The 26,409-nt window shown below is 39.5% G+C and overlaps 1 protein-coding gene across 1 annotated transcript in view; it reads left to right on the top strand.

Moving 5' to 3' along the window:
- Positions 1 to 26,409, top strand: part of SEPTIN6 (septin 6) — a gene marked incomplete in the record, with an annotated part of 231,349 nt that overhangs the window by 181,509 nt on the left and 23,431 nt on the right. Inside the window, 2 exon segments of the mRNA XM_053699188.1 lie at positions 6,670 to 6,802; positions 12,465 to 12,655. Of these exon segments, the coding sequence (XP_053555163.1) occupies positions 6,670 to 6,802; positions 12,465 to 12,655 (324 nt within the window).

Here is a 26,409-nt window from a genome sequence, read left to right as displayed (position 1 = left end):
CGTGAAATGAAAAAGGTAACGCCCTCTGGAGAGAAGCGTTTAGAATTCCAATCTAGAGCTTTAACGTCAGAAACTCTTCTGAAAGAAATTAGGCAAAGGAGAGTGGCGAGTTTAGCTGTGAGTTGTTTAAAAGATAATGAGGCGTTATGAGGCCAAGACTTAAAAAGGGAAAAAATTAGGTCCACATCCCAGAAAAATTCATGTTTAGGAATTGGAGGACGTTTTAGTCTCATGGCCTTGAGGATCCTACAAACTAAAGGATGTTTACCTATAGAAGCATTATTAATCAAATTATGTCTAGCAGAAATAGCTGAGCGATGTACATTGATAGTTCTATAAGCTAAACCTAAATCAAAAAGGTGTGATAAGTAATTAATAATGTCGGTTAAATCTGAAGAAACGGGATCCAGATTCCTTTGCAAGCACCAGCTAGACCATTTAGACCAAGCGGCAAAGTAGCATTTGCGAGTGCCCGGGGCCCAAGATTCCTGAAAGAGGGATCTTGCTCCAGCCGAAAGGCCTCGGAGAGCCCAGGGTCCCCTGAGATCGTCCATGCTACCAGGAGAAGAGAACCTTGAAGGACTAGATCGTGGTAATTGCCCTCTGGATCCGTAAGAAGATGGGGAAGACAAGGAAGAAGAATCGGGAGATCGATGGACATTTCCAGAAGGGATGGATACCATGACTGTGTCGGCCAAAGGGGGGTCACAATCATTAGACGAAGGAGATCCCTGCGGACAATTGAAATCGTCCTCGGGATCATCGAGAATGGAGGAAACGCGTAGACCCCTAGACGTGGCCATGGATGGAGAAAAGCATCTATGGCAGCTGCTTCCGGGTCTGGGCGCCAGCTGAAATAAGGAAGAATCTGAAAATTGGTCCTGGATGCAAAAAGATCCAAACAAAAGGGACCTCTGAGAGATTGGAGCGAGAGAAAGAGACTCCTGTCCAATTTCCAATCACTGAAATCCGTCAAATGACGAGATCCCCAGTCCGCCATTGAATTCGCTTGTCCTGGAATATATTCTGCTCTGACTGAAATGTTCCTGTCCAAACAAAGATGAATAAAATCCTTGGTGATATTGGACAGGTCCCTGGACTTGGTGCCTCCCAAACGATTGAGATACTGCACCGCAGATATATTGTCCATGCGCAGTAAAATAGAAACTGGAGAAGAAAACTTTGCAAAACTCTTGACTGCAAACGAGCCAGCCAATAATTCTAAACAATTTATGTGAAAGCGTTTTTCTTCCAGAGTTCATTTGCCACCTGTGATGGAAGGACCGCAACGAGCTCCCCAGCCTGAAAGGCTGGCATCGGATTCGATGATGAAATCCGGAGTTTTGCCAAAAATGGCTCTTCCGTTCCAGGCCTCCAAATGTGAAAGCCACCAAGAAAGTTCTTCTTTCGCTTCTGGAGATATGGGAATTAAGTGAGAGTAGGAAAAACCTTTTCTCAAATGAAGGATTTTCAATCTTTGAAGTTCGCGATAATGAAGGGGGGCAGGAAAGATAGCCTGAATAGAGGATGAAAGTAACCCTACTATCCTGGCTATAGTTCTGATGGGAACTGAATCTTTGGATAGAGTTTTGGAAATCTCTTTCTTTATATTCTTCACTTTGTCTAATGGGAGACTCAAAGTGGAAAGGATTTTATCTATCTTGAAACCTAAAAAGATTAGAGATTTGGTAGGAACCAGAACTGATTTCTGTTTGTTTACTAAGAAACCTAGAGATTCCAAAAGGGAGATTGTTGAAAATAAATGATTTTGGAGTGAGAGAAAATTCTGGTCCATGATAAGTATGTCGTCTAAATAGATAATTAGACGGACACCTCGAAGCCTCAACCAAGCTATTACTGGTTTGAGTAATTTTGTGAAAATCCAAGGAGCAGAGGATAGGCCGAAAGGAAGACAGGTGAAATTCCAAAACTGATCTTCCCAACGAAAAGTTAAAAATTTCCAGTGCTCTTGAGCTATTGGAACGGTTAAGTAGGCGTCTGTGAGATCTAAACGAACTAACCAATCGTTTTCCCTTAGACACTCCCTTAATAAATGAATACCTTCCATCTTGAAATGATGGTAAACAACGTAAGCGTTTAAAGATTTTAGATTTATAACCGGTCTGAATTGGTTGTTTTTCTTTTTGACGAGAAAAAGATTGCTTAAATAACAATTTTGAGGATGATGGACCGGAAGAATAGCTTTCTTGGCAGAAAGGCAAAAAATTTCTTTTTGAACCAGAATTTTGTCTTTTTGGGAAAAATGAATTGGTTGTGGAAATTTTATTTGAATGGGAAGGGAAATAAATTCTATGAAAATTCCTGACAGCGCTTGAAGAACCCAAGGGTCGGAAGTGATTGACGCCCAGTTTTGGGCAAACAAAGCAATTCTGCCACCAATTCTGTTTTGGGAAGAAGGAATTTGAAAAGGAACCAATAATCTTACCTGGAGCTTGTCTTGATCTTGATCTACCCCTGAAACCTCTTTGGTTCCAAGGGCGGCTCCTTGCTGGGAAGAAAGTTGTTGGGGTTGAAGGGTCTTGGAAACTTCTGCTGAATTGATACTGATGTTGGGTAGAATAATAGGGTTGATGGGACTGGTTATAATGAGACCTGGATAGGAATGGTTGACGGCCGGGAAAGCGGCCTCTGCCTCTCCCGGCCCTGTCAGAGAAACTCTGATTAGGGTAAAAAATCTTTTTCACAGAAGTTTTAACCTTATTGAGATTTGAAAAGGTGTTAACATATTGGTTGAGCTCTTTCAAATAAGAGTCACCAAACAACAATCCATTGTCGTCCGGAGATATTTCATTGGAAGCGAAATCCGATATTTTTGGATCGATTTTTCGCAATATATTTTTTCGTCTCTCTAGGGTCATGGCAGCATTTGTGTTACCTATGAAACATAGGAGTCGTTGGACCCATTCTCTGACAACATATGGATCCAGAGGGGCATCCTCTGCAACACCCTGTTCAGATAACTCGAATAACTTGGTCAGGGGACCTATGGAGTCTAACAATTTGTCCTGACAAATCCTCCAGGATCTATCAATTCCTTTTTTAACCTTGTAGCCTGGGGCACCAATGAATTTAAGGATTTTTGGGTCAACTTCAGGGGTAATTGAAGCATTTTTTGGGAGTAAAGGGCGAGGACATTCTGCTCTCATCTTGTTGCGAGTCTGTTTCTTTAGAGGTTTCTTGAGTTGGAAATCTATCAATTTTGCCACCTCTATATTGGGACACCATTCCGCAGAGCGGGGATGATGAAGCTCATCGGGATTAAATCTAGGTAAACCCAGACAATCAGTGAATTCTGTCTCCTCCTCAATATATTCTTTTAATTTTTTATGCATTTTCTTATGCCTTTTAGTGGCAGGGGTATAATCTGAATTTTCAGACTCCACATCTATAGAATCTGAGTTTACATCTGTATAACTACCATCCTCAGAGTTGTTTTCATCAGAGGATGATTTTTCAACATTTTTTATTTTTTCTTTAAATATTGTACTTGTGTCAGTATCTCCCATTTCGACACCCCTGGGATATGGGGTTCTATTAGCAGCAGTTTTTGTTCCCGAGCTGCGAGGAATTGTGGTGTCAGACAAAAGCTGACGAGATTTTGTTATAAGCTTTTTGCTGGCAATTACAGAAATTGAGGGATTTTTTCTCTTTAAAGATTTTTTAGTTTCTTTAATGCCCATTAATGAAGACATTTTATTGAAAAGATTGTTCATTGATGAATCAATCATAATTTGAACAGTCTGAGCTGTTAGAGGAGGAGAACTTTCTGGGTTTTCAGACATTTTAAAAACTTAATCATTTCTTATTTATAAATTAAATAAAACTTGTAAGGTATAAACTCAAATTTTTTTAAAAAATATGTAGATAATACTAGCACAAAATATATATAGCTTAAATTGAATTATATAATAATAATACTAGAAAGGGTTTGACATATGTAAAACCGTTTTGAAATTAAATAAATACTTTGTTAATAACTATTACCACAAGATGGCAATGTAAGGCAATAAATGCTTTGAACAAACAGTTTACTCGACTGAGGGAAACAATGGCAACAAATGTTGCCGGTCGTGAGGAGAGCTGACTCAGACTGACAGGGAGGTAAAACACGTCAGGCTGAGGGGCGGGAAAGGAAGTCCGGCCCACAAAATGGCGACCGGAACGTTAGTGACAGGGGAGATGGAGGAGGAAAAAAGCTGACTGCAAACACTTCAGTCAGAAAAATGGTAAACCGGAGGTAATGGGTAGTTAATATAATGAAAGGGTAAAACCGGAGGGGATGTGTGACGAAGTTGTAGAGGGGCCGAAAAAACGGAGGCAAATTCAAACTTAAAACATTATTAAATGTGTATAACTGACAGAGAAAGACTTATACAAACTAAGAATGTTAGGGAAAATATATAAACGAAATATATAAGGTATATATCGACCAGGAATAAGAAAAACTAAGTGAAATTTTAACTTTATTGGAGGTAAAAAAAAAATTATACTTATCTTGCCTGAGCAGCAAAAAGAAAGAGGAAGTTTGGATGCTTATTGGACAGTTTATGGTCACTACTCCTTCTCTGATTGGTCACTTTTTTCTTGGAGTTATAAGTTAGCTCTATCCTTAGCTACTTACTGTGGTTATCTGTTTTCTATGCTGTTTTAATATGTTTGTTTATGTTATTATGTACTTTTAAAAGCTGCATTGAGTAGTAAAATGAGAGAATGCAAAAATATGAGTCTCTGGTCTTGTAATAAAATCAGTTACGCTGGAACTTTACTAGGCAACTATCCCATGCAATACAGTGCGTGTGATTCACACTAAGTGCTCTGATGGTTCTGGATATTTGCTACTTAATGTCTAATGGTGATTATTGTTGCTTATTGTATCCTTAACACAAATGTTGTACATGGAAGCGTTTTTGTTACATGATTGCGCTTCTCTGTATTCAGTAATTACATATTTGATGTAAGGGATTGTTCTGTTAACCAGGCCTGGTATGTGTATATAACTCCTTTTTAATCACAATTTTGGTTTAGGGGTCTATCTATGTCTTTGACATGTTGGGAAGAGCAAAAATAAACCACTTGTTATCAAAGATATTTGAGTGCTGCATTGTCATTCTTTTTCATAACTTTTAATTTATTTATGACTTCTCTTTTAAACGTTTTAGGCAAAGTGGTTAAGAAAGTTACAATGGTTTGACAGTAAAAATATTCATTTGTATTATTTTTAAATTATTTAGTAGGTTTTAAACAGGAACATAATATTTTGATATGGTCTGTATTAAAAGCACCGGATAATCCGCTTTACTATAAACTCCTCACCAGATGGCATTTTGTTCCACTCAAACTAAATAAGATGTTCCCCACCTGCTCCCCATTATGCTGGCGCGGTTGCTCACAGATCGGGGATTCATTCCATACTTGGTGGGCATGTCCTATCATTAAACCTTTTTGGTCCAAACTGCTCACTTTATGCCAACTCCTTGACTTGACTGAGAATCTGCCCCCTGAAACAGCACTCCTCCGTCTCAATCTCCAAAAACTGGCCTTACTCAAGTGTTGCCTACTGATTATAATACTTATGGCAGCCAAACTCTCGATTGCTAGAAACTGGAAGAAGCCTAATCCCCTGCTCTGGCAAGGTTTGATAAATCTAATCATACACTTCAAATCGATGGAAGGCTATGTTTATAATTCTAAACAACAACAAGACCTTCACTTCCTTAACTGGGAACCCTGGGACACCATTGGCGAAAAAAGATTACTGTCCCTTTCTTAACTCCTAGGCCTCACAATCCTTGGGCAGCTGCCACTCCGGCCAAACTTGATACTCCAATCCCTCACTCACATGATCCCATATAGAATCTTAGAATCTCCCTTTTTTTTTCCTCTTCTTTCCCTTTTCATTCCTCCACCACCACCAATCTCTCCTATCCATTGCTTCAATAAGTCCTTCTGCCCATTTTACTATACCAGACTTTAATATCATAGAGCCTACACACCAACCCTCTAACCTATATTGGATTTGCTAAAAATTAAACAACTTGACAATTGCAATTTAGAAAATCCAGTCTCTTGAAAAACGCAAGTTAGAGAATTACTGTTTTCATGTTTTATGTTAAAATTGTGTTATATAATGCAAAATGTATCTGAAAAGACAGAGCTTGTCTTAAATACCTAGTTTGACACATTACAGGACTCAATGTTTGGGACTTACTCTATTACCCTGTGGGGTAACCTGTCAGCATTCAGATATAAAGAGCTGAAATAGTGGTATGGACTCTGATGAACCTATTTTTTTTCTTCTTTCTTTGTATTAACCTACTCCATCGCCAGTCCCAACATGCCCATTATTGTATTTTCCTAGAGTCAAGGAATAACCTCAACTGAAAAGAGGTGCATGTTCATTGCAAAAACCATTTAGGGGGAAGAAAACGCCCTCTGATGGCCATAATTTCACCCCTTACCTTATGATGAGCAACTCTGGTACATTAAAATTAAAGTATTATTTTCCTTTAAAGAGACTTGCTCAGAATATAAAAAGACTGAGGGTTCCAGTCCTTAGGTAGCAAACAGGATTTATCTTTTGTGTACACTGTATGCCTTTTTGTTATTTTGCCTCATTTCTTTTCATATCTTTTCCTTTCACGTCTTTAGCTTGCAGGAGACCTATGAGGCAAAAAGGAATGAATTTCTTGGGGAACTACAAAAAAAAGAAGAGGAGATGAGACAAATGTTTGTTCAGAGAGTGAAGGAGAAAGAGGCTGAGCTGAAGGAGGCTGAAAAAGAGGTGTTTATTGAACATTTTGCATATTTTAGGAGAAGTCTCTCCAAACGCTGCACACTGCCACTGCATGCATACAGTAGGGCAGATATTCTAGGTATTTGCAAATTAGTGACAATGTTTAACTTAAAGGGACAGTTTACTAAAAAAGTTTCTCCCCTTTAATTTGTTCCCAATTATTCACTTTACCTGCTGGAGTGTATTCAATTGTTTACAAGTATTTCCATTACCCTTATATTGGCATTTGAAATAGTTGATTTAGCCTGTGGTATCCCCATCCATCCTGAATGTTTTTGGCCTCAAGGCCAAGCTGTGTAAACACAGCCAGTAGAAGAAATTACACTCCCAGTGGGGTATAGAAGAGATAAGGTAACAATTTTTTTTCCATTGTTCTCTCCAAGTATTGGTGATTGGTTAATGGACAGATATAAGATAAGGAAGCATGAATATGTACACAATGTGATAAAGTAATGAGATCTGATTATACCTACAAGCACAACCCATTTTATTAGGTTTTGGCTTCAAAACACAAAATTGGCTAATTCATATACACAAATAAACCTTAAAAAAGCAAATCTCATACATTTCCACAACGTCATTCCAATTACTAGTGGGATATTCAACTCCTGGCCAGCAGGAGGTGGCAAAGAGCACCCCAGCAAAGCTGTCAAGTGTAACTTCACATACAGATAATCCTCAGTCATTCTCTTTGCCTCTGTCAATGGAGAATGTGCGAAGTTGGTGTCTGAAGATATTTAATCCTTTTATGGGTACTTTTCCTTGCAAGCAAGGATTGGGGTCTAGAAGTGTCCACATCAATCTCTTTAGTAAGAGTGGTGGTGGCTTTTACTTTTAACACTTTACTACCCCTTTGTGGAAACCTAGGGTTGGTTACTCTGTCCTTTCTTGTTCTACAGGTCCCTGTCAGAGTTTGTGTTTTCTGACACACCTAAGAAGTTGTTCCTGCCCTGCAGCTTAAGCCCAAGGTCCCTGTCAGGATGAAGTTCTTCTGCCAGACCACGGGCTGCTGATAAAGCTGCTAGACTGGTGAGTCCCTGGATCCCTTATCCCTCGATAAGTGAGGGGTGGCTTGGTAGCTAAGGGTGGGGGACTTTTGCCACTTTAATAATTAGTAGGGGCAGGTACTATATCCGAATACCTTGAGGGATTTGTTGATGAAGCTTTTAAATTGAGCTTCTTGATGCCAATAGGTTATATTTTTCATCAACGTTACCTCTGTTAGTATGGAGGTCACAGCTCGCTGGGTCTGTTGGTGGTTGATCCGTCATAGGCAGCCGCATGAGAGAGACAGAAGATTAAAGGCACGAGGTGTGTTAATAAGACTTCTATTCTATCATGACCCAGCCTTAGAGCTTTTATATTGGGATCGCTCATAGGTGCTCGTTTATTCAGTGCTTTGTATGTGCGCCTTTTAAACTTTATTTGTCCCAGTAGCTAGCATGGCAGGGGTTACCCTTGTATAATAGGCAGTGCCATTTTTACTTCTAGTCTCGGTCTCCCGTGACTCTTCCCGCCTCATGGGGGTGTTTTTGGCGAGCTCTGCTGAATACTTTGGTGGGCTGTTAATTATATACTTTTTCTAGGTCTTGCTATAATGCTATAGGTCCTATTTTAGAGCCGTTCCTAATCTCCGTTAGCCATGTTAATGTGTCAGCACGATGCTGTATGAGGATACGCCTCAGTGCAGTACAATACTGCGTTCAGTTTTGTAGGTGATACAGATAATTTGATTGTTATTATTTCGCGCAAAACCTGTAATCTGTTCAGGTTGTTGACAGGTGTTTTGGTGGATGTAAGTAACGGGTGCCCCAAAGTTCCGGCTTCTCGCCTTTAATTTTACCCAGTAGCGGTTCTCTTCAGAGGAAGACTACATATCTGCTTGTTAGAGCCCTTTTCCACTAGCCTATTTTCTAACTAGTAGGCAGAAGGGGTTCCTTTGGGAGCAGCTTTTTAGTGTAAAATACTGTCGTCTCCTATGTGTTTTTACAGCCTGTAAGTAGCGGGGTTAATTTTTCCTGCCTCCGATTTTGCTTGTGCGCCTTTCTCTGACTCCATTGTTGGATTGGATTGCGCTTCCTTTTAGAGGGTTTGTCTCCTCGTATGTATATAACTAACGATTTATGATTATATTGTTTTTTTGTACACTTCTGTTTAACTGTGCATGAGTTATGTTATCTATGTGTTTTAACTGTGCATGACTGCCTTCTTGCAGTTCCTATTATGTTTCCCATCGTTATGTTATGGGATACTTTGGGTGCATATTTAACTGTAGATGACTGCTTTATAGCAGCTCACATTTTCCCACTGTTATGTTATGAGAATTATTTCTGCAGTGAGGTTTTGAAACCGGATATAGACTTTCTCCTGTTATGGCAGTTTATGCTTTGCTGCTTTTGGTGGTCGCTTTATAATATTACACCATGTCCTTTTCTGTGTATCTAGTTAATTTTGTTTAGTTAACCAGTTATGTTGACCTTTTTCTAAGAAGGGTTCATTTTTTAGGACATAGTGATAATTTTTCACATAAGTATTTGTGATTCATTGATGCTTCATACATTTACATTGATAATTCAACCTTTTCCTTTTTAGTTTTCTAGGAAGGTTGTATTCTTTTCTCATATATGCTCCAAGTATATAGGATTACCTCAGACCTCGTGTGTGTTTACTGGGTCATTGGTTACAAATCAGCAGAATTTGTACCTGGTTTTTGCCTATAGATTTCTTTAATGTATTAGACAGATTTTCAGAATTTTTATATGCTTTTAGTTTTTCTGATTAGTGCCCTGGGTTGGTCTACTAATCCCCTGATGACTAACGTTATCCTTGGAATAGGACATACTTCTCTTATTTGGTTTTTTTCACTACATCAGGACAAGAAAAATAGACCTAAAGGTTGTCAGAATTCTATTTTCATTCCTTTTGAAACCTAAAAATAGACCTAAAGGTCGTCAGAATTCTATTTTCATTCCTTTTGAAACCAGAGCAATCCAGGACCTCTTGGAAGTCCAGTCAGCCTTGGAATAGGCGGCAGCAAAACAAGAAGCCTTCCACTGATTCTAATTCGGCATGAAGGGTCCACCCCCGATCCAACTTTGGATCAAGTAGGGGGCACACTTTTTTCTCTTTTTTTGAGCAGGCTTGGATAGGTTTTGTCCCAGATCCATGGGCTGTGGACATACTATCCCAGGGTTACAAGATAGGTTTCAAATCTTGTCCTCCAAGGGGCGGACTTCTCCTGTCAACACTATCTACAAACCAGGTAAAGAGGGAGGGCTTCTTAAAATCCTTGACCTTGTTCCTCTAGAGGGACTGGAATAATAATTCCAGTCCCTCTAGAGGAACAAGGTCAAGGATTTTATTCAAATATTTTTGTGGTTCCCAAAAAGGAGGGAACTCGACCCATCCTAGACCACAAGTGTCTAAACAAATTCCTCAGGGTTCCGTCCTTCAAGATGGAAACTATTCGTTCCATTCTTCCTTTGGTTCAGGAAGGTCGGTTCATGACGAACATAGACCTGAGGGACGCGTTTTTTCATGTTCCCATTCACAGGAATCATCACCAGTTTCAAAGGCTTGCCTTTCTGGACAAGCATTTTCAATGTGTTGCACTTCCATTTGGTCTTGCAACAGCTCCCAGACATTTCAGAAGGGTTCTCGGAACTCTATTGCCAGTAATCAGATCCCAGTGAATTGCCTTGGCGCTATATCTAGACAACATCTTGATTAAGGCGTCTTTTCAACTAGCAAAATCTCATTCAGAGATGTTATCTTTTCTACGTTCCCACAGGTGGAATGTGAATCTGGAAAAGAGTTCTCTAGTTCCAGCTACAAGAGTGTTTTTCCTAGGGACAATCATAGATTCCATGTCAATGAAAATCCAAACTTCTTGCTGCTTGCTTTTCTCTCCAGTCTGCCTTTCATCCAACAGTGGCTCAATGCATGAAAGTGATTGGTCTGATGGTGGCTTCCATGGACATCATTCCTTTTGCTCGGTTCCATCTGTGACCGCTGCAGCTTTGCATGCTCAGTCAATGGAATCGAGATCATTCAGACTTATCGCAGAGGATAAATTTGGACTCCCTGACAAGAGATTCTCTTTCGTGGTGGATTTCTCAGGGGATCCTGGCTCAGGGCACTTGCTTCCTGAGACCTTCCTGGTCAATTGTGACTACAGATAACAGATTAATTTAATTCTGCTGTGAATGGGGAGCCAATGATGGGACTCGCAGAGAGGTGCAGCAGATACTGAGCAACAGGAAAGGTTGATTAGCCTGGCAGGGGAATTTAGGATGGATTGAAGGGAGAGAGGCGGGAAAGAGGAAGGCCAGTAAGTAGGTTATTGCAGTATTCAAGTCGGGAAATAACAAGGGAGTGGATTATTTGCTTTGTCGTGTTAGTGCTTATAAAAGGGTAAATCTTGAAAATATTGCGTAAGTGCTTGCGGCTGGATGAAGAAAGCGATTGGATGTGCGGGATGAAGGATAGATTTGAGTCAAGTGTAACTCAGAGGCAGCGGACTTGGAGCAATGGGGAAATGGTGATGCTGTCGACAGGGATATAAAAAAATTAAGAAGTCGACGTAGAGCTTGAGGGGGGGGGATTAGAAGGAGCTCAGTCTTGCACATGTTAATCTTTAAGTGGTGGACTTCTCTCTTTGTTCACAGGGGCACAGTCTTGCGGGAATAGAAAAGGGCCTTCCCCAAATTCTTGCTACAAAGTTGGAAGCACCCAACTGTCTAAAATGGTTTTTGTATCCTGTAACATTAAGATGACCCTTAGTTGGAATTATGTGGCCAAGAGAAAACCCTGAAAAACAGTCCCAGACTATTATCCGTCCCACCAAACTTTACAGTAGGCACTATGAATTCTGGTAGATAGCGTTCTTCTGCCACATCCAGATTCTTCCATCAGACTGATTCATCACTCATGGGAACATGTTTCTACTGCTCCATCGTCAAGTGTTGGCATGCTTTACACCACTCTAGTTGACACATAGCATTGTACATTTTTTATGAGGCTTGTGTACAGCTGCTCGGTCATGGAAGCCCATTTCATAGAGCTCTCAACACACCGTTTTTGTGCTGATGTTGCTTCCAGTAGCAGTTTGGAACTCTGTAGTGAGTAATGCAACAAATCATAGACAATTTGTATGCCCTATGAGCTTCAGCACTCAGCAGCCTTGCTCTGCGAGTTTGTGTGGTCTACCACTTAATTGCTGGGCTGTTGTTGCTCCTAGAAGCTTCTACTACCCAGTGATAGAACTTACAGTTGATCAGGGCAGATTTAATACTGCAGAAATGTCACACACTTGTGGTAAAGGTGGCCAACCCTTTGTGTTGCCAGTGTTTGTGCACCTGTTACCAATGGGTGCGGCTGAAACACCTGAACTCAATAATTAGTGGTGTCCACAAACCTTTAGCCATATAGTGAATATTTCAAAGTTATTTTAGTACACAGCATTAAACACTTTTATATTACAATCTCAAATTGTTTAATGTCCTCTTTAAAAGTAAAGCTTTTGTATACTAATGATTAAACGTAATCGGAAATCTGTTTATTAAAATCTTATTACAGACTTTTATTTTTGTATCACTTTTTTAATATTCAAACTCTTAAACCAATTCTCAAAATATATGTTTTGTTGAAGCTTCATGAAAAGTTTGATCGGCTTAAGAAGTTGCATCAGGATGAGAAAAAAAAGCTGGAAGATAAGAAAAAAAGCTTGGAAGATGAGGTCAATGAATTTAAGAAGAGGAAGACGGCAACAGAGTTACTTCAGTCACAAGCACAACAGGCAGGTGGATCACAAACGCTAAAACGTGAGAAAGAGAGAAAGAAGTAAGTGACCTTTTAAAATAAGTAATTTCTGATTCTTGTATTTTTGAAGATTTGTTTTGGTTTTTTTTCTACTGGTTATAAGTTTGAGATTCATATGGAACAGAGCAAAATAAATTCTTGCAAGAGAAATTATTCAGTCCTGTTTACCTTTACTACGTCTGATCATCATAGCACATTGAGTATCTTTTCATTCATTATGTCTATTAAGACTTCATGTATGGAATCATTTGTACCAGAGTATCCATTGTATGAAAATGTCTGCCATTCATATGACTTACAAGCTGTGTGCTAAGGAATATCTGGTCTGTTTTCTCTAGTCTGTCCTAGATATGTTTATTCTGTTGTAATAGGCCAATTTTAGGGAATAATTACTTTAAGGAGTGTGGGGAAAAGAGAAAAACTCTCTAATAAATGGTAAAGAATTATAATAGTTATAGTTTAAAAGAGTAATCCATTAAACTGGTAGTATTTTTTTTTTTAGATTAAAAAACAGAGAACTTCTAATTTACAAGCACTGTTTCAATGTCAGAAATACTTTGTATTTAAAGTGTAAAATTATTAGTGTTAACCCCTTAATTCCTAAGCTATTTTTAGACTTGAGTTCTTACTGTTTAATCAGGAAATTACTTAATTTTCATAAATGCCACCAAAAATGGCAAAAGGTCACTATTTATAATACACAAAAAATATATATGTATTTTTAATACTAAAAGGCAAACAATATCTGAATCATTATTTTCTACATAATATAATCAGGGCCATAACTCTACATTGGGGGGAACGAGATAGCCACACAGGTTTTTGATCTTTCAAAATTTGTGCTGCTTTCCTCATTTTGGTGATGGGGCTTTTTAGGAACCCTTTTTTCCATTGAGGAAACTCATGTCTATCTAGTCTATGGGGATGCTCTTGCAGATTTTCAATAAAGGAATCTCATATGGTGCCCATCTGCATGTTCTCATGTTAATTTTTTATCTGCTAGAGTGTAATCTCTGAGACCCTTGGTTCCATAAACTCAATCATCCGCGCCTCCCAAGCTTACACGCAAAAATATGAAATATTTATTTAAATTTTAAATGAAATATTTTTGTTTCTTTCCAATTGTATTATCTTGATATTAAAATACATGCTTTTAAATTTAATAGTCTTATTTACAGCATTTAGTAATTACTTCACTAGTCAGAAATTTGTTAATATGATTGATGGGCTTGATAAAGTGATACCAGTTTCTCAGTGTGGTTTTATGTCACTTAGTAGGAGTATTAAATCTCCATGTTTAGAAATATGGAATTGATTTATTTGCTTATAGAATTGTAGTACAATTGCACCAATAAACTAAATTGAACCTGTATTTTACTTGCTAAAGTATGTAGTGCACACGTCACAGTTTATTTCTGGTGACAGAAGACTAGAAAACCATTGTTAGATGACTGTGTGCAAAGCTACACAGACAGGCACAACAAGCCTTTTGCTATGTTTCCTGCTACTACACAGTAATTCTGAGCTGTACAGTTAATGTTAACAAAATGTGCTAATTTACAGCACTGATAAAACAAAGAATGCTAACCTTCTGTACTACTGCAATCTATCATATTAACAAAGGAGCAGAAGTTGAGGATAAACCTAAATTATCATAAAAGGAAATACCTTAAAATGCCAAATAAAAGCGAGTAAGTTGCTTCACTTTAGACATCTAGACCAGTGTTTCTTAAATCCAGTCCTCAAGTTCCCCTAACAGACCAGCTTTTCTTGATATCTTTACTAGTAGAGATATCATGGAAATCTGGCTTGTTAAGGGTTTCTATGCATACTTAAGGAGTAGATTTGAGTAAAACAGAAATTAAACCTTAAAACCAGAAATTTATATATCCTACCTAGCACTTACTAGGTGAGAGCTCTCTTCCCGGGGGTGGGGGGAACATACCACACACAGAAACATACCACACACCCCTTCTCTAAATAAAAGGAGATATGTTTCACCCTTGTCATTCACAGTTATGTCAATCATAAGATGGGACAGGACAATAGGGTTGGAAATTCCTGGTAAGTTCTTGTTAGGATACAGGATAAAATATAGACATTTCTGTTTTTAAAGTTTAATTTCTTTTTATATTAGTCGTCCTAACTTTCACTTATGAGGTAAGAGACTTCCAAAGCTTAAAAAAAAGATAGGGTGGGAAAATAATAGCAAGACCCAAAATACTGCAAAAAAAAAAAAAAGACAGAAAATTAGTCAAGAAAGCACTGAGAATTTTCTCCAACATTGGTGTGTCCAGTCCACGGCATCATCCATTACTTGTGGGATATTCTCCTCCCCTACAGGGAATGGCAAGGAGAGCACACAGCAAGAGCTGTCCATATAGTCCCTCCCAGACTCCGCCCCCCCCCAGTCATTCTCCTTGCCGCTCTGAACAAGTAGCATCTCCACGGGGATGGTGAGGAGTTTGTGGTGTTTAGTTGTAGTTTTTATTCTTCTATCAAGAGTTTGTTATTTTAAAATAGTGCTGGTATGTACTATTTACTCTGAAACAGAAAGAGATGAAGAGTTCTGTTTAAAAGAGGAGTATGATTTTAGCAGCAGTAACTAAAATAAATTTCTGTTCCCACACAGGACTGTTGAGCTGAGAGAACTTCAGTTGGGGGGAACAGTTTGCAGACTTTTCTGCTCAAGGTATGACTAGCCATTTTTCTAACAAGACTGTGTAATGCTGGAAGGCTGTCATTTTTCCCTCATGGGGATCGGTAAGCCATTTTCTTAGTCTCAAACAGAATAAAGGGCTTATTATGGGCTATAAACTGGTAGACACTTTTAGGGGCTAAATCGATTGCTTTATTTAAGTATTATATGCAGTTTGAAGTTGAATTTCACACTTTTATAACATTGGGGAACGTTTTTAGCGCCAGGCACTTGTTAAGACACCTTCCCAGTCAGGAAGGGCCTTTCTCTGTAGTAGACAGAGCCTCATTTTCGCGCCATTACTGCGCAGTTACTTTTGAGTACAGTACATGCAGCTGCATGTGTGAGGGTCTGGAATCCACTAAAAACGTTCCTAGAAGGCTTCATTTGGTATCGTATACCCCCCTGGGATTGGTGAAGTTGCAGCAAAGGCTGTGACTGGGACTGTAAGGGGGTTAAAATTGTAAACGGCTCCGGTTTCCACATTTTAAGGGTTAACAGCTTGAAAATTGGGGTGCAATACTTTGAATGCATTAAGACACTGTGGTGAAAATTTGGTAAAGATTGGATAATTCCTTTTCACATATTCAGTAATAAAGTGTGCCCTGTTTAACATTTAAAGAGACAGCAACGGTTTTGTTTTAAAACGTTTTTTGTGCTTTATTAACCAGTTTAAGCCTGTTTAACATATCTGTACCTTTAGATAGATCATGTTCTGTATGTATGGAAGCCAATGTGGTTCCCCCTTCAAATATGTGTGATAATTGTGCCATAGCGTCCAAACAAAGTAAGGACAGTACTGTCACAAATAGTAAAGTTGCCCAGGATGATTCCTCAGATGGAGGAAGTAGACATAGTTCTACATCATCTCCTTCTGTGTCTATACCAGTTATGCCCGCGCAGGCGACCCCTAGTACTTCTAGCGCGCCAATGCTTGTTACTATGCAACAATTGACGGCAGTAATGGATAACTCCATAGCTAATATTTTATACAAAATGCCAGCATTTCAGAGAAAGCCCGATTGCTCTGTTTTAAACACTGTAGAGCAGGAGGGCGCTGATGATAATTTTTCTGTCATACCCTCACACCACTCTGAAGTGGCAGTGAGGGAGGTTTTGTCAGATGGGGAAATTTCTGATACAGGAAGAATTTCTCAGCAGGCAGAACCTGATGTTGTGACATTTAAATTTAAATTAGAGCATCTCCGCGCATTACTTAAGGAGGTGCTATCTACTCTGGATGATTGTGACAATCTGGTCATCCCAGAAAAATTGTGCAAGATGGACAAGTTCCTTGAGGTCCCAGTGCACCCTGATGCTTTTCCGATACCTAAATGGGTGGCGGACATAGTGAATAAGGAGTGGGAGAAGCCAGGCATACCTTTTGTCCCTCCTCCTATATTTAAGAAATTGTTCCCTATGGTCGACCCCAGGAAGGACACATGGCAAACAGTCCCTAAGGTCGAGGGGGCGGTTTCTACTCTAGCCAAGCGCACGACCATTCCTATTGAGGACAATTGTGCTTTCAAAGATCCTATGGATAAAAAATTGGAGGGTTTGCTTAAAAAGATTTTTGTACAGCAAGGTTACCTCCTTCAACCTATTTCGTGCATTATTCCTGTCACTACAGCGGCGTGGTTCTGGTTCGAGGAACTGGAAAAGTCGCTCAGTAGGGAGACTCCGTATTAGGAAGTCATGGACAGAATTTACGCACTTAAGTTAGCTTATTCCTTTATTTTAGACGCCGCTTTGCAGTTAGCGAGGTTAGCGGCGAAAAATTCAGGGTTTGCAATTGTGGCGCGCAGAGCGCTCTGGCTAAAGTCTTGGTCGGCGGATGTATCTTCCAAGACAAAATTGCTTAATATCCCTTTCAAAGGTAAGACCCTTTTTGGGCCAGAATTGAAAGAGATTATTTCAGACATCACTGGAGGAAAGGGCCATGCCCTCCCACAAGATAAACCTTTCAAGGCTAAGAATAAGTCCAATTTACGTTCCTTTCGCAATTTCAGGAACGGACCGGCTTCCAACTCGGCAGCCTCTAGACAAGAGGGTAACGCTTCCCAGACTAAACCAGCTTGGAAACCAATGCAAGGCTGGAACAAGGGTAAACAGGCCAAGAAGCCTGCTGCTGCTACCAAAACAGCATGAAGGGGTAGCCCCCGATCCGGGACCGGATCTTGTAGGGGGCAGACTCTCTCTCTTCGCTCAGGCTTGGGCAAGAGATGTTCAGGATCCCTGGGCACTAGAAATAGTCTCTCAGGGTTATCTTCTGGAATTCAAGGAACTACCCCCAAGGGGAAGGTTCCACATGTCTCACTTATCTTCAAACCAAATAAAGAGACAGGCATTCTTACATTGTGTAGAAGACCTGTTAAAGATGGGAGTGATACACCCAGTTCCAACTGTGGAACAAGGTCAGGGGTTTTACTCAAATCTGTTTGTAGTTCCCAAAAAAAGAGGGAACTTTCAGACCAATTCTGGATTTAAAAATTCTAAACAAATTTCTCAGAGTTCCATCGTTCAAAATGGAAACCATTCGAACAATTTTACCTACAATCCAGGAGGGTCAGTTTATGTCTACCGTGGATTTAAAGGATGCGTATCTACATATTCCTATCCACAAAGATCATCATCAGTTCCTAAGGTTCGCCTTTCTGGACAAGCATTACCAGTTCGTGGCTCTTCCATTCGGGCTAGCCACTGCTCCAAGGATTTTCACAAAGGTGCTAGGGTCCCTTCTAGCGGTTCTAAGACCAAGGGGTATTGCAGTGGCACCTTATCTGGACGACATTCTAATCCAAACGTCGTCTCTTTTCAAAGCAAAGGCTCATACAGACATTGTTCTAGCCTTTCTCAGATCTCACGGGTGGAAGGTGAACGTAGAAAAGAGTTCCCTGTCTCCGTCGACAAGAGTTCCCTTCTTGGGAACGATAATAGATTCTTTAAAAATGAAGATCTTCCTGACAGAAGTCAGAAAGTCAAAGCTTCTAAACGCTTGTCAAGTTCTTCACTCTATTCTGCAGCCTTCCATAGCTCAGTGCATGGAAGTAGTAGGGTTGATGGTTGCAGCAATGGACATAGTTCCTTTTGCTCAAATTCATCTAAGACCATTACAACTGTGCATGCTCAAGCAGTGGAATGGGGACTATACAGACTTGTCTCCAATGATTCAAGTAGACCAGATGACCAGAGACTCACTCAGTTGGTGGTTGACCCAGGATCACCTGTCCCAGGGAATGAGTTTCCGCAGACCAGAGTGGGTCATTGTCACGACCGACGCCAGTCTATTAGGCTGGGGCGCAGTCTGGGATTCTCTGAAAGCTCAGGGTCTATGGTCTCGGGAAGAGTCTCTTCTCCTGATAAACATTCTGGAACTGAGAGCGATATTCAATACTCTCCGGGCTTGGCCTCAACTAGCGAAGGCCGGATTCATAAGATTCCAGTCAGACAGCAATCCACATTCCAGGAGTAGACAACTGGGAGGCGGATTATCTGAGTCGTCAGACTTTTCATCCGGGGGAGTGGGAACTTCACCTGGAGGTGTTTGCCCAGTTGACTCAATTATGGGGCATTCCAGACATGGATCTGATGGCGTCTCGTCAGAACTTCAAGGTTCCTTGCTACGGGTCCAGATCCAGGGATCCCAAGGCGACTCTAGTGGATGCATTAGTGGTGCCTTGGTTGTTCAACCTAGCTTATGCGTTTCCACCGTTCCCTCTCCTTCCCAGGCTTGTAGCCAGGATCAAACAGGAGAAGGCCTCAGTGATTCTGATAGCTCCTGCGTGGCCATGCAGGACTTGGTATGCAGACCTGGTGAATATGTCATCGGCTCCACCATGGAAGCTACCTTGAGACAGGATCTTCTAGTACAAGGTCCATTCGAACATCCAAATCTAGTTTCTCTCCAGCTGACTGCTTGGAAATTGAACGCTTGATTTTATCCAAGCGCGGGTTTTCAGATTCAGTGATAGATACTCTGGTCCAAGCCAGAAAACCTGTGACTAGAAGGATTTACCATAAAATATGGAAAAGATATATTTGTTGGTGTGAATCCAAGGGATTCTCATGGAGTAAGATTAAAATTCCCAGGATCCTCTCCTTTCTCCAAGAAGGTTTGGATAAGGGATTGTCAGCGAGTTCTCTAAAAGGACAGATTTCTGCTTTATCTGTCTTGTTACACAAACGACTGGCAGCTGTGCCAGATGTACAAGCTTTTGTACAGGCTTTGGTCAGAATCAAGCCTGTTTACAGACCTTTGACTCCTCCCTGGAGTCTAAATTTAGTTCTTTCAGTTCTTCAAGGGGTTCCGTTTGAACCCTTACATTCCATAGATATCAAGTTACTATCTTGGAAAGTTCTATTTTTGGTTGCTATTTCTTCTGCTAGAAGAGTTTCTGAACTATCTGCTTTGCAGTGTGATCCACCCTATCTGGTGTTCCATTCAGATAAGGTTGTTTTGCGTACCAAGCCTGGTTTTCTTTCAAAAGTTGTTTCCAACAAGAATATTAACCAGGAAATAGTTGTTCCTTCTTTGTGTCCGAATCCAGTTTCAAAGAAGGAACGTTTGTTACACAATTTAGATGTAGTCCGTGCTTTAAAGTTCTATTTAGAAGCAACAAAGGATTTCAGACAAACTTCTTCTTTGTTTGTCGTTTATTCTGGTAAGAGGAGAGGACAAAAAGCTACTGCTACCTCTTTCTTTCTGGCTGAAAAGCATTATCCGATTGGCTTATGAGACTGCCGGACGGCAGCCTCCTGAACGAATCACAGCTCACTCTACTAGGGCTGTGGCTTCCACATGGGCCTTCAAGAACGAGGCTTCTGTTGATCAGATATGTAAGGCAGCGACTTGGTCTTCTCTGCACACTTTTGCCAAATTCTACAAATTTGATACTTTTGCTTCTTCGGAGGCTATTTTTGGGAGAGAGGTTTTGCAAGCCGTGGTGCCTTCTGTTTAGGTAACCTGATTTGCTCCCTCCCTTCATCCGTGTCCTAAAGCTTTGGTATTGGTTCCCACAAGTAATGGATGACGCCATGGACCGGACACACCAATGTTGGAGAAAACAGAATTTATGCTTACCTGATAAATTACTTTCTCCAACGGTGTGTCCGGTCCACGGCCCGCCCTGGTTTTTTAATCAGCTTTGCAAAATTTCTTTCACTATACACTACAGTCACCACGGCACCCTATAGTTTCTCCTTTTTTTCTCCTAACAGTCGGTCGAATGACTGGGGGGGCGGAGCCTGGGAGGGACTATATGGACAGCTCTTGCTGTGTGCTCTCCTTGCCATTCCCTGTAGGGGAGGAGAATATCCCACAAGTAATGGATGACGCCGTGGACCGGACACACCGTTGGAGAAAGTAATTTATCAGGTAAGCATAAATTCTGTTTTTTTTTATCTGACACAACTTCTCTGAAGATGACTGGAAGTCTTTCTATACTTTCGATAATTTCTCATAAGTTGGGTGCAGTCCAAACTGCTCTACTTCAGACAAGAATATGAGTATTACATTTAAGAAACATTTTCCTCTAAATAACAAAAAATAGAGGATGAAACCTTCTCACGTGGAGAGGGATAGAATCTCAATTACAGCACCGCCACCTAAATAAAAGCATTTTGGCACTTAATATTGCATTTAATTGCAGTATTTGTGAGGATTATTTGGATACTAGGAGGGCATGTGATCCCTATAAGGCATCACAAAACTATGAGTGCTGTAGAGACCAATACAGAGACTTCATTAGCACTATTTTGAAGAGTCCCTGAGTTTGGATAATAACTCATTGCATGTGGTATGGTACCCAAACATGGTGATGTCCCTATCCTCATCCTCCTACCACAGCACTCACTGGGTTAATGCATTCTACTGAGTGTATGAAAGAGTTTGAAATCATTTCTATGTTTTTTTTTTTGTTTGTTTTTTTATGAGTTTTTTATTGAAGTTGTGAGATTAACAAACAGTAGAAAAACAGACATGATTCGTCCAAAAGCAGGTAATTAAATACAACCACATTAAGTACATATTACAATAAGATATCTTATTCCAATGGAGCATGAGAGAAGACATGGACGAATCAAGATTGAACTTCACTTTTATAATTTTATATACAGGATAGGTTCCCCAAAGCGTCAGAGGGAAACCTCTGTGTAATCAATATTAATCATAGTGTACTAAGGGGATATGGCTTATGTTTCGGTCACTCCTGGACCATAGCATGTGGGGGAGGGGATTCAGCGGACGAGAGCCGCTTGTATTATAGAGGGGGAAGGGAGGGGCGGAGCCTATTAAGGTATGACAGTATATAAATAGGAGACTAAAGGGGAGCGATATGGGGCTAAATGATATGAGTGGCATGAGTGAATAAGATACAACAGAAATGCCTAGCATCATTGACATATAAAAACTGAGAGACCACTGTTAAACCAAGCATATTAGTAGGCACTACTATTGGACCAAAGATATCAGTACACAACAAATGATATAATCCCAAAGGAGGTATCTTAATAATCTGTCGTTGCGTATAATTAATTATAGTAACCATAGGGGCCCTATCTACAAAGGGGCACATACTTACAGAGATTGTTACCAAGGAGTAGGGAGCTGTTGTATACAGATTGTTATCAGGGGGCTAAAATGATAGGAGCTTGTCACGGCTAACTGACAATAGAGCTTAGAACATCTCCTAGAGATAAGTAAGTACTGCTAGTAAAGCTACCTGATGTCACTGTTTGAACAGAATGTGAAATCTTTAGGATGGTTACCGTTAGCTCCATAGTACGAATAAATAACAGATATATTAGTCTCTCCTTGGCCTATAAGCATTAATCCTGTGTAGGGATTGACTTGTCACAACTCACATACTCGGTCGCTGTCCGTAGGGCAAGGACTGTTGTGCCAAGTTTAAATAAGGGTATGTAGGCTTTTTAAAGACTCAGGTGGAAATATCATGGAGCATTGTAGTGATAGACTATAAGTTAAGTATTTAGGGAGGGCGAAGCTAAATTTAGAGGAGCCATAGTTAAGGGGAGGTAAAAGTAGTAAAAGTGGATGTAGGCCACTATGCAAGGGTGTACTCTAGTCCCCGGAGATATATATGTTTAACATGCTAATATCGGTTACTATTAAAGCTATGGGTTAGGTATTAGTGTAGGTTTTTAACTTTTTGCGTCACATACATAAATATATTGCAGCAAATCATTATAAGTCTTAGTATAAGTCTAACTCAGCTAAAGGAATGTTAACTAATAAGAACAGACAAAGCCATTTTAAAAAAAAAAAAAGGCAAAAAAAGAATCAGTGCAAACAGTAAGTAAACAGCTATATAGGTGGAAAGGAGTATATGTTTCTTCCACATACAGTATGTTTCTTGCAAAAAGTATTGCAGGTCAATTACATAACAAAGTGTGCTTATAACAATATAAGATAGTGACAAAGTAAAAGTGGTTAACGCCTGTTCATCTATAACTATAGGGGATCACTCTTAGGTTTCAAATGGTGTATCTCTTTTTCTAAAGCAGTATTAGCTATAAGGTATGAAACTCTATAAGTGCCATACTGTCTCGGCCGCTGACAGCATAGCAAAACACAATGGTGGGTGTCATGCAATAATTAAATATGCACCATAAGTGAGATACTCCTATATAGATCAAGTATACTAAAGTGAACATATTATTCAGTAATTTCAGTCTCCTGAAGAGCAGAGCATGAACAATCATGTAAGTAGACTTTACTGGAATGTTCCCTGCAAGAATCGCCTAAAATACCGTTATAGCAGTTATGAATTACTAAAGGAATGTCTATCACAACAATACTATATATAAAAAGAAGTATTCTGAGGTGTAGCATAATATAGTTAAATAAAGTAATTGAGAACTTGAGTAAATTAGCATAACACTAACACACAGTGATAGACCATTGCAGCTGTTGTCAGAGGTTTCAGCAGGAGCTCTAAAAGAAAGAAAAAAAACATGTAACATAACTTAGTAGCAGATACTGTGAAAATGATTAAACCACTTTAGGAGCTTTTTAAACAGAATCAGACCTCCAGAGGTTCGATGTGCAACAGATTCTCAAAGAGGTGAGACGTGTTTTGTACAAGAGAACGGTCTGCAAATAATATAAACAAATCAGTACAGAATGCGCCACTAAGATCCACTCGCCAGGCTGTAATGTCAGTGTTATTGTCAAACTTGCAGAGTCCATGATAACTCAAGAAGCGGCCTGCAAAGTATGGGGCTTCTAATTTAGAAGCCCCATACTTTGCAGGCCGCTTCTTGAGCCACAGCCAGCAGGACCCACCACAGGACCCATAGCCAGCAGGACCCACCAGGAATAACCTTTACTGAAGCCAACTGGGGTGCATGATCACTTCCAATTCTTGGAATTGGAAAAAAAAAACTTTGTTTTCAAAGTGTAATTGCAGAAAATGGTGCAAAATAATGAAAAAGTTTATTGCAAAGGTGTTTTACTAGACTTTATTTAAAATGTTGTATTCTCAAAGTGTTTACATTCCTTAAAAAATGTGGGCTGGTGGAATGTGCCAGCCATGGGGATTTTTTCCAGGGGTTAAAGGAAAGCTTTTGAGCAGTTTTTTCTGCAATGACTTTAAACCACTGATTTTTCTTTAAATGTTTTTTTTTAGCACATTCATTGCCTCTTTAAAAATATGGTGACCATGTAGGCTGGTAGAATTGTAGGTGTGTACACGCCAGATTAACAACTAAATAAGAAAACATCTCAAATTTATTCTAAACTAAATAAGCTACAGTTAGAGCGATCACACATTACCTATTGTTTTTCATGCTGCATGGAGTGTGTGCAGCCCTCATGTACACCTAAAGCCATGTTGCTTTCCTATTTAAATTACTGTATATATATATATATATATATATAATTTACATATAGTAAACAAGAGTCCTTTAGTTTAATCTTAATACACTGAAAGGGACATGAAACCCATTTTTTTTTCTCACAATTCAGATAGAGTTTACAATTTTAAACAGCTTTGCAATTTACTTATATTGTCAAATTTGCTTTGTTTTCTTGGTATCCTTTATTATTATTATTTGTAGAGCGTCAACATATTCTGCAGCCCTATAAACATAGCTATAATATTCATTTTTAAGAGACAAATGGGTAAGGGGCCTACCAAGAGTTCCACTGTTGCAATTCAGCTCTCATGAAGGTGATCTATAAAGCAGCTGGGCTTGAATGCTTATGTGCTTGTTCAGGCGCAGCAATGCACTACTGGGAGATAGCGGCTGATTGGTGGCTGTATATATGCTTCTTGTCATTGTCTCACCTAATGTGTTTATCTAGCTCCCAGTAGAGAAATGTTGCCCCTTCAAGAAAAGATACCAAGAAAATGAAGCAAATTTGATTAAAAAAAAAACTGTAAGTCCACTGGAATAATTTTTTAAAACTGTTTGCTCTATCTGAATCCTGAAAAAAAACCATTGGGTTTCATGTCTCTTAAAGTTACAGATTAAAGGGACATGAAACCCAAACATTTTCTTTCATGATTCAGATAGATTATACATTTTTAAACAACTTTCCAATTTACTTCTCTAATCAATTTTGCTTTATTTGCTTGGTATCTTTTATATAAGAAGCAGCAATGCACTCCTGGGAGAAAGCTGAACACATTTGTAAGCCAATTAAAATGGGCATACAAGTTCATCCACCTATCAGCAGCTAGCTCCAAGCTCCTGAGCCTATCTAGATATGCTTTTCAACAAATCATTTCAAAGGTATAAAGCAAATTAGAAAATAGAAGTAAATTGTAAAGTTGTTTAAAATTGTATGTTCTGTCTGAATCATGAAAGACAAATTTTGTGTTTCATATCCCTTTAATAATACTGCAAGAATGCAAATGCAATTAAAAGCTCCACAATGCATGTACATGTTTAATAACTTAAAGGGGCATGAAACCCATTTTTTTCTTTTAAGATTCAGATAGAGCATACAGTTTTAACATCTTTCCAATGTACTTTTATTATCAATGTTGCTTCATTTTCTTGGTATCCTTTATTGAAGGAGCAGCAATATACTACCAGGAGCTAGCTGAACACATTGTTAAGCCAATGACAATAGATATATATGTGCAGCCACCAATAAGTAGCTAGCTCCCAGATCCTAAGCTTACCTATCTTTTTCAGCAAAGGATACCAAGAGAACTAAGCAAATTAGATAATAAAAGTAAATTAAGAAGTTGTTTAAAACTGTGTGCTCTATCTGAACCATGAAAGTAAAATGATGGTTTTCATGTCCCTTTAATAAAAATGATTCAGGAAGCCTGTTTTTAGCTAATTCCTCCTAGAAACCATGAAATTACTAACTTAGAAAAAAACACAGCATAGACACAGTTTATCTTTATTAACAATAACACAAAATGCTTTTAAAAGATAATATGCTTCCATATTTCCATGAAGCCCTGCTCACTAGCCCTGGGGTACACATACAGTACACTCCTATTGCAGAACTGTATATAAATGTGCAGCCTAGCAAGGGACTGTTACCTACAGTTAAACATTATTATTATTATTATTATTATTATTATTTCCCCATGTAGGATACAACATAAACTGAAATGTCTTATCCCAATGCTTCAGCTAAAATAAAAGCTGCACAGTATTAGCTGTATTCTACATGAGGATCTTACTGCACAGCCACAGTATTAGCTGTATTCTACATGATGATTTCACTGCAGCCCGGCCCCTGAAGAAACCCCACACACTTGCTGACAGCACATTTATGTACTTACTGTTTAGTAGAGGTGGCCACACATGATTCTAGCAGCTCACACTGATGCCTTTCCCTCCATCCATTCATTGAGACTGCGCTCTCTGTTTGACTAGGGAAAGCCTGCACTAAGCCCTTCCCCCTCAGCACATGGCCTTTCAGTTTCAGTGACATAGAGAGAAAGGCTGCTCCACTGCTGCTTATGTGTGTACAGCTGCTCCCCCTGCTGGCCATTATTAAAATTACAATTAAAAAAAAAAAAAAGCAGCAGCCGTTTTTAACATGATTTAGGGCAGCCTGGGGGGCAATTGCCTCTCTGCCCCCTGGCCCAGT

The sequence above is a fragment of the Bombina bombina genome, chromosome 1, assembly GCF_027579735.1.
Source record: "Bombina bombina isolate aBomBom1 chromosome 1, aBomBom1.pri, whole genome shotgun sequence".
Classification (NCBI taxonomy): domain Eukaryota; kingdom Metazoa; phylum Chordata; class Amphibia; order Anura; family Bombinatoridae; genus Bombina; species Bombina bombina.
Note: the sequence above shows the minus strand (reverse complement) of the source record. Positions and strands in the feature narration are given on the sequence as shown.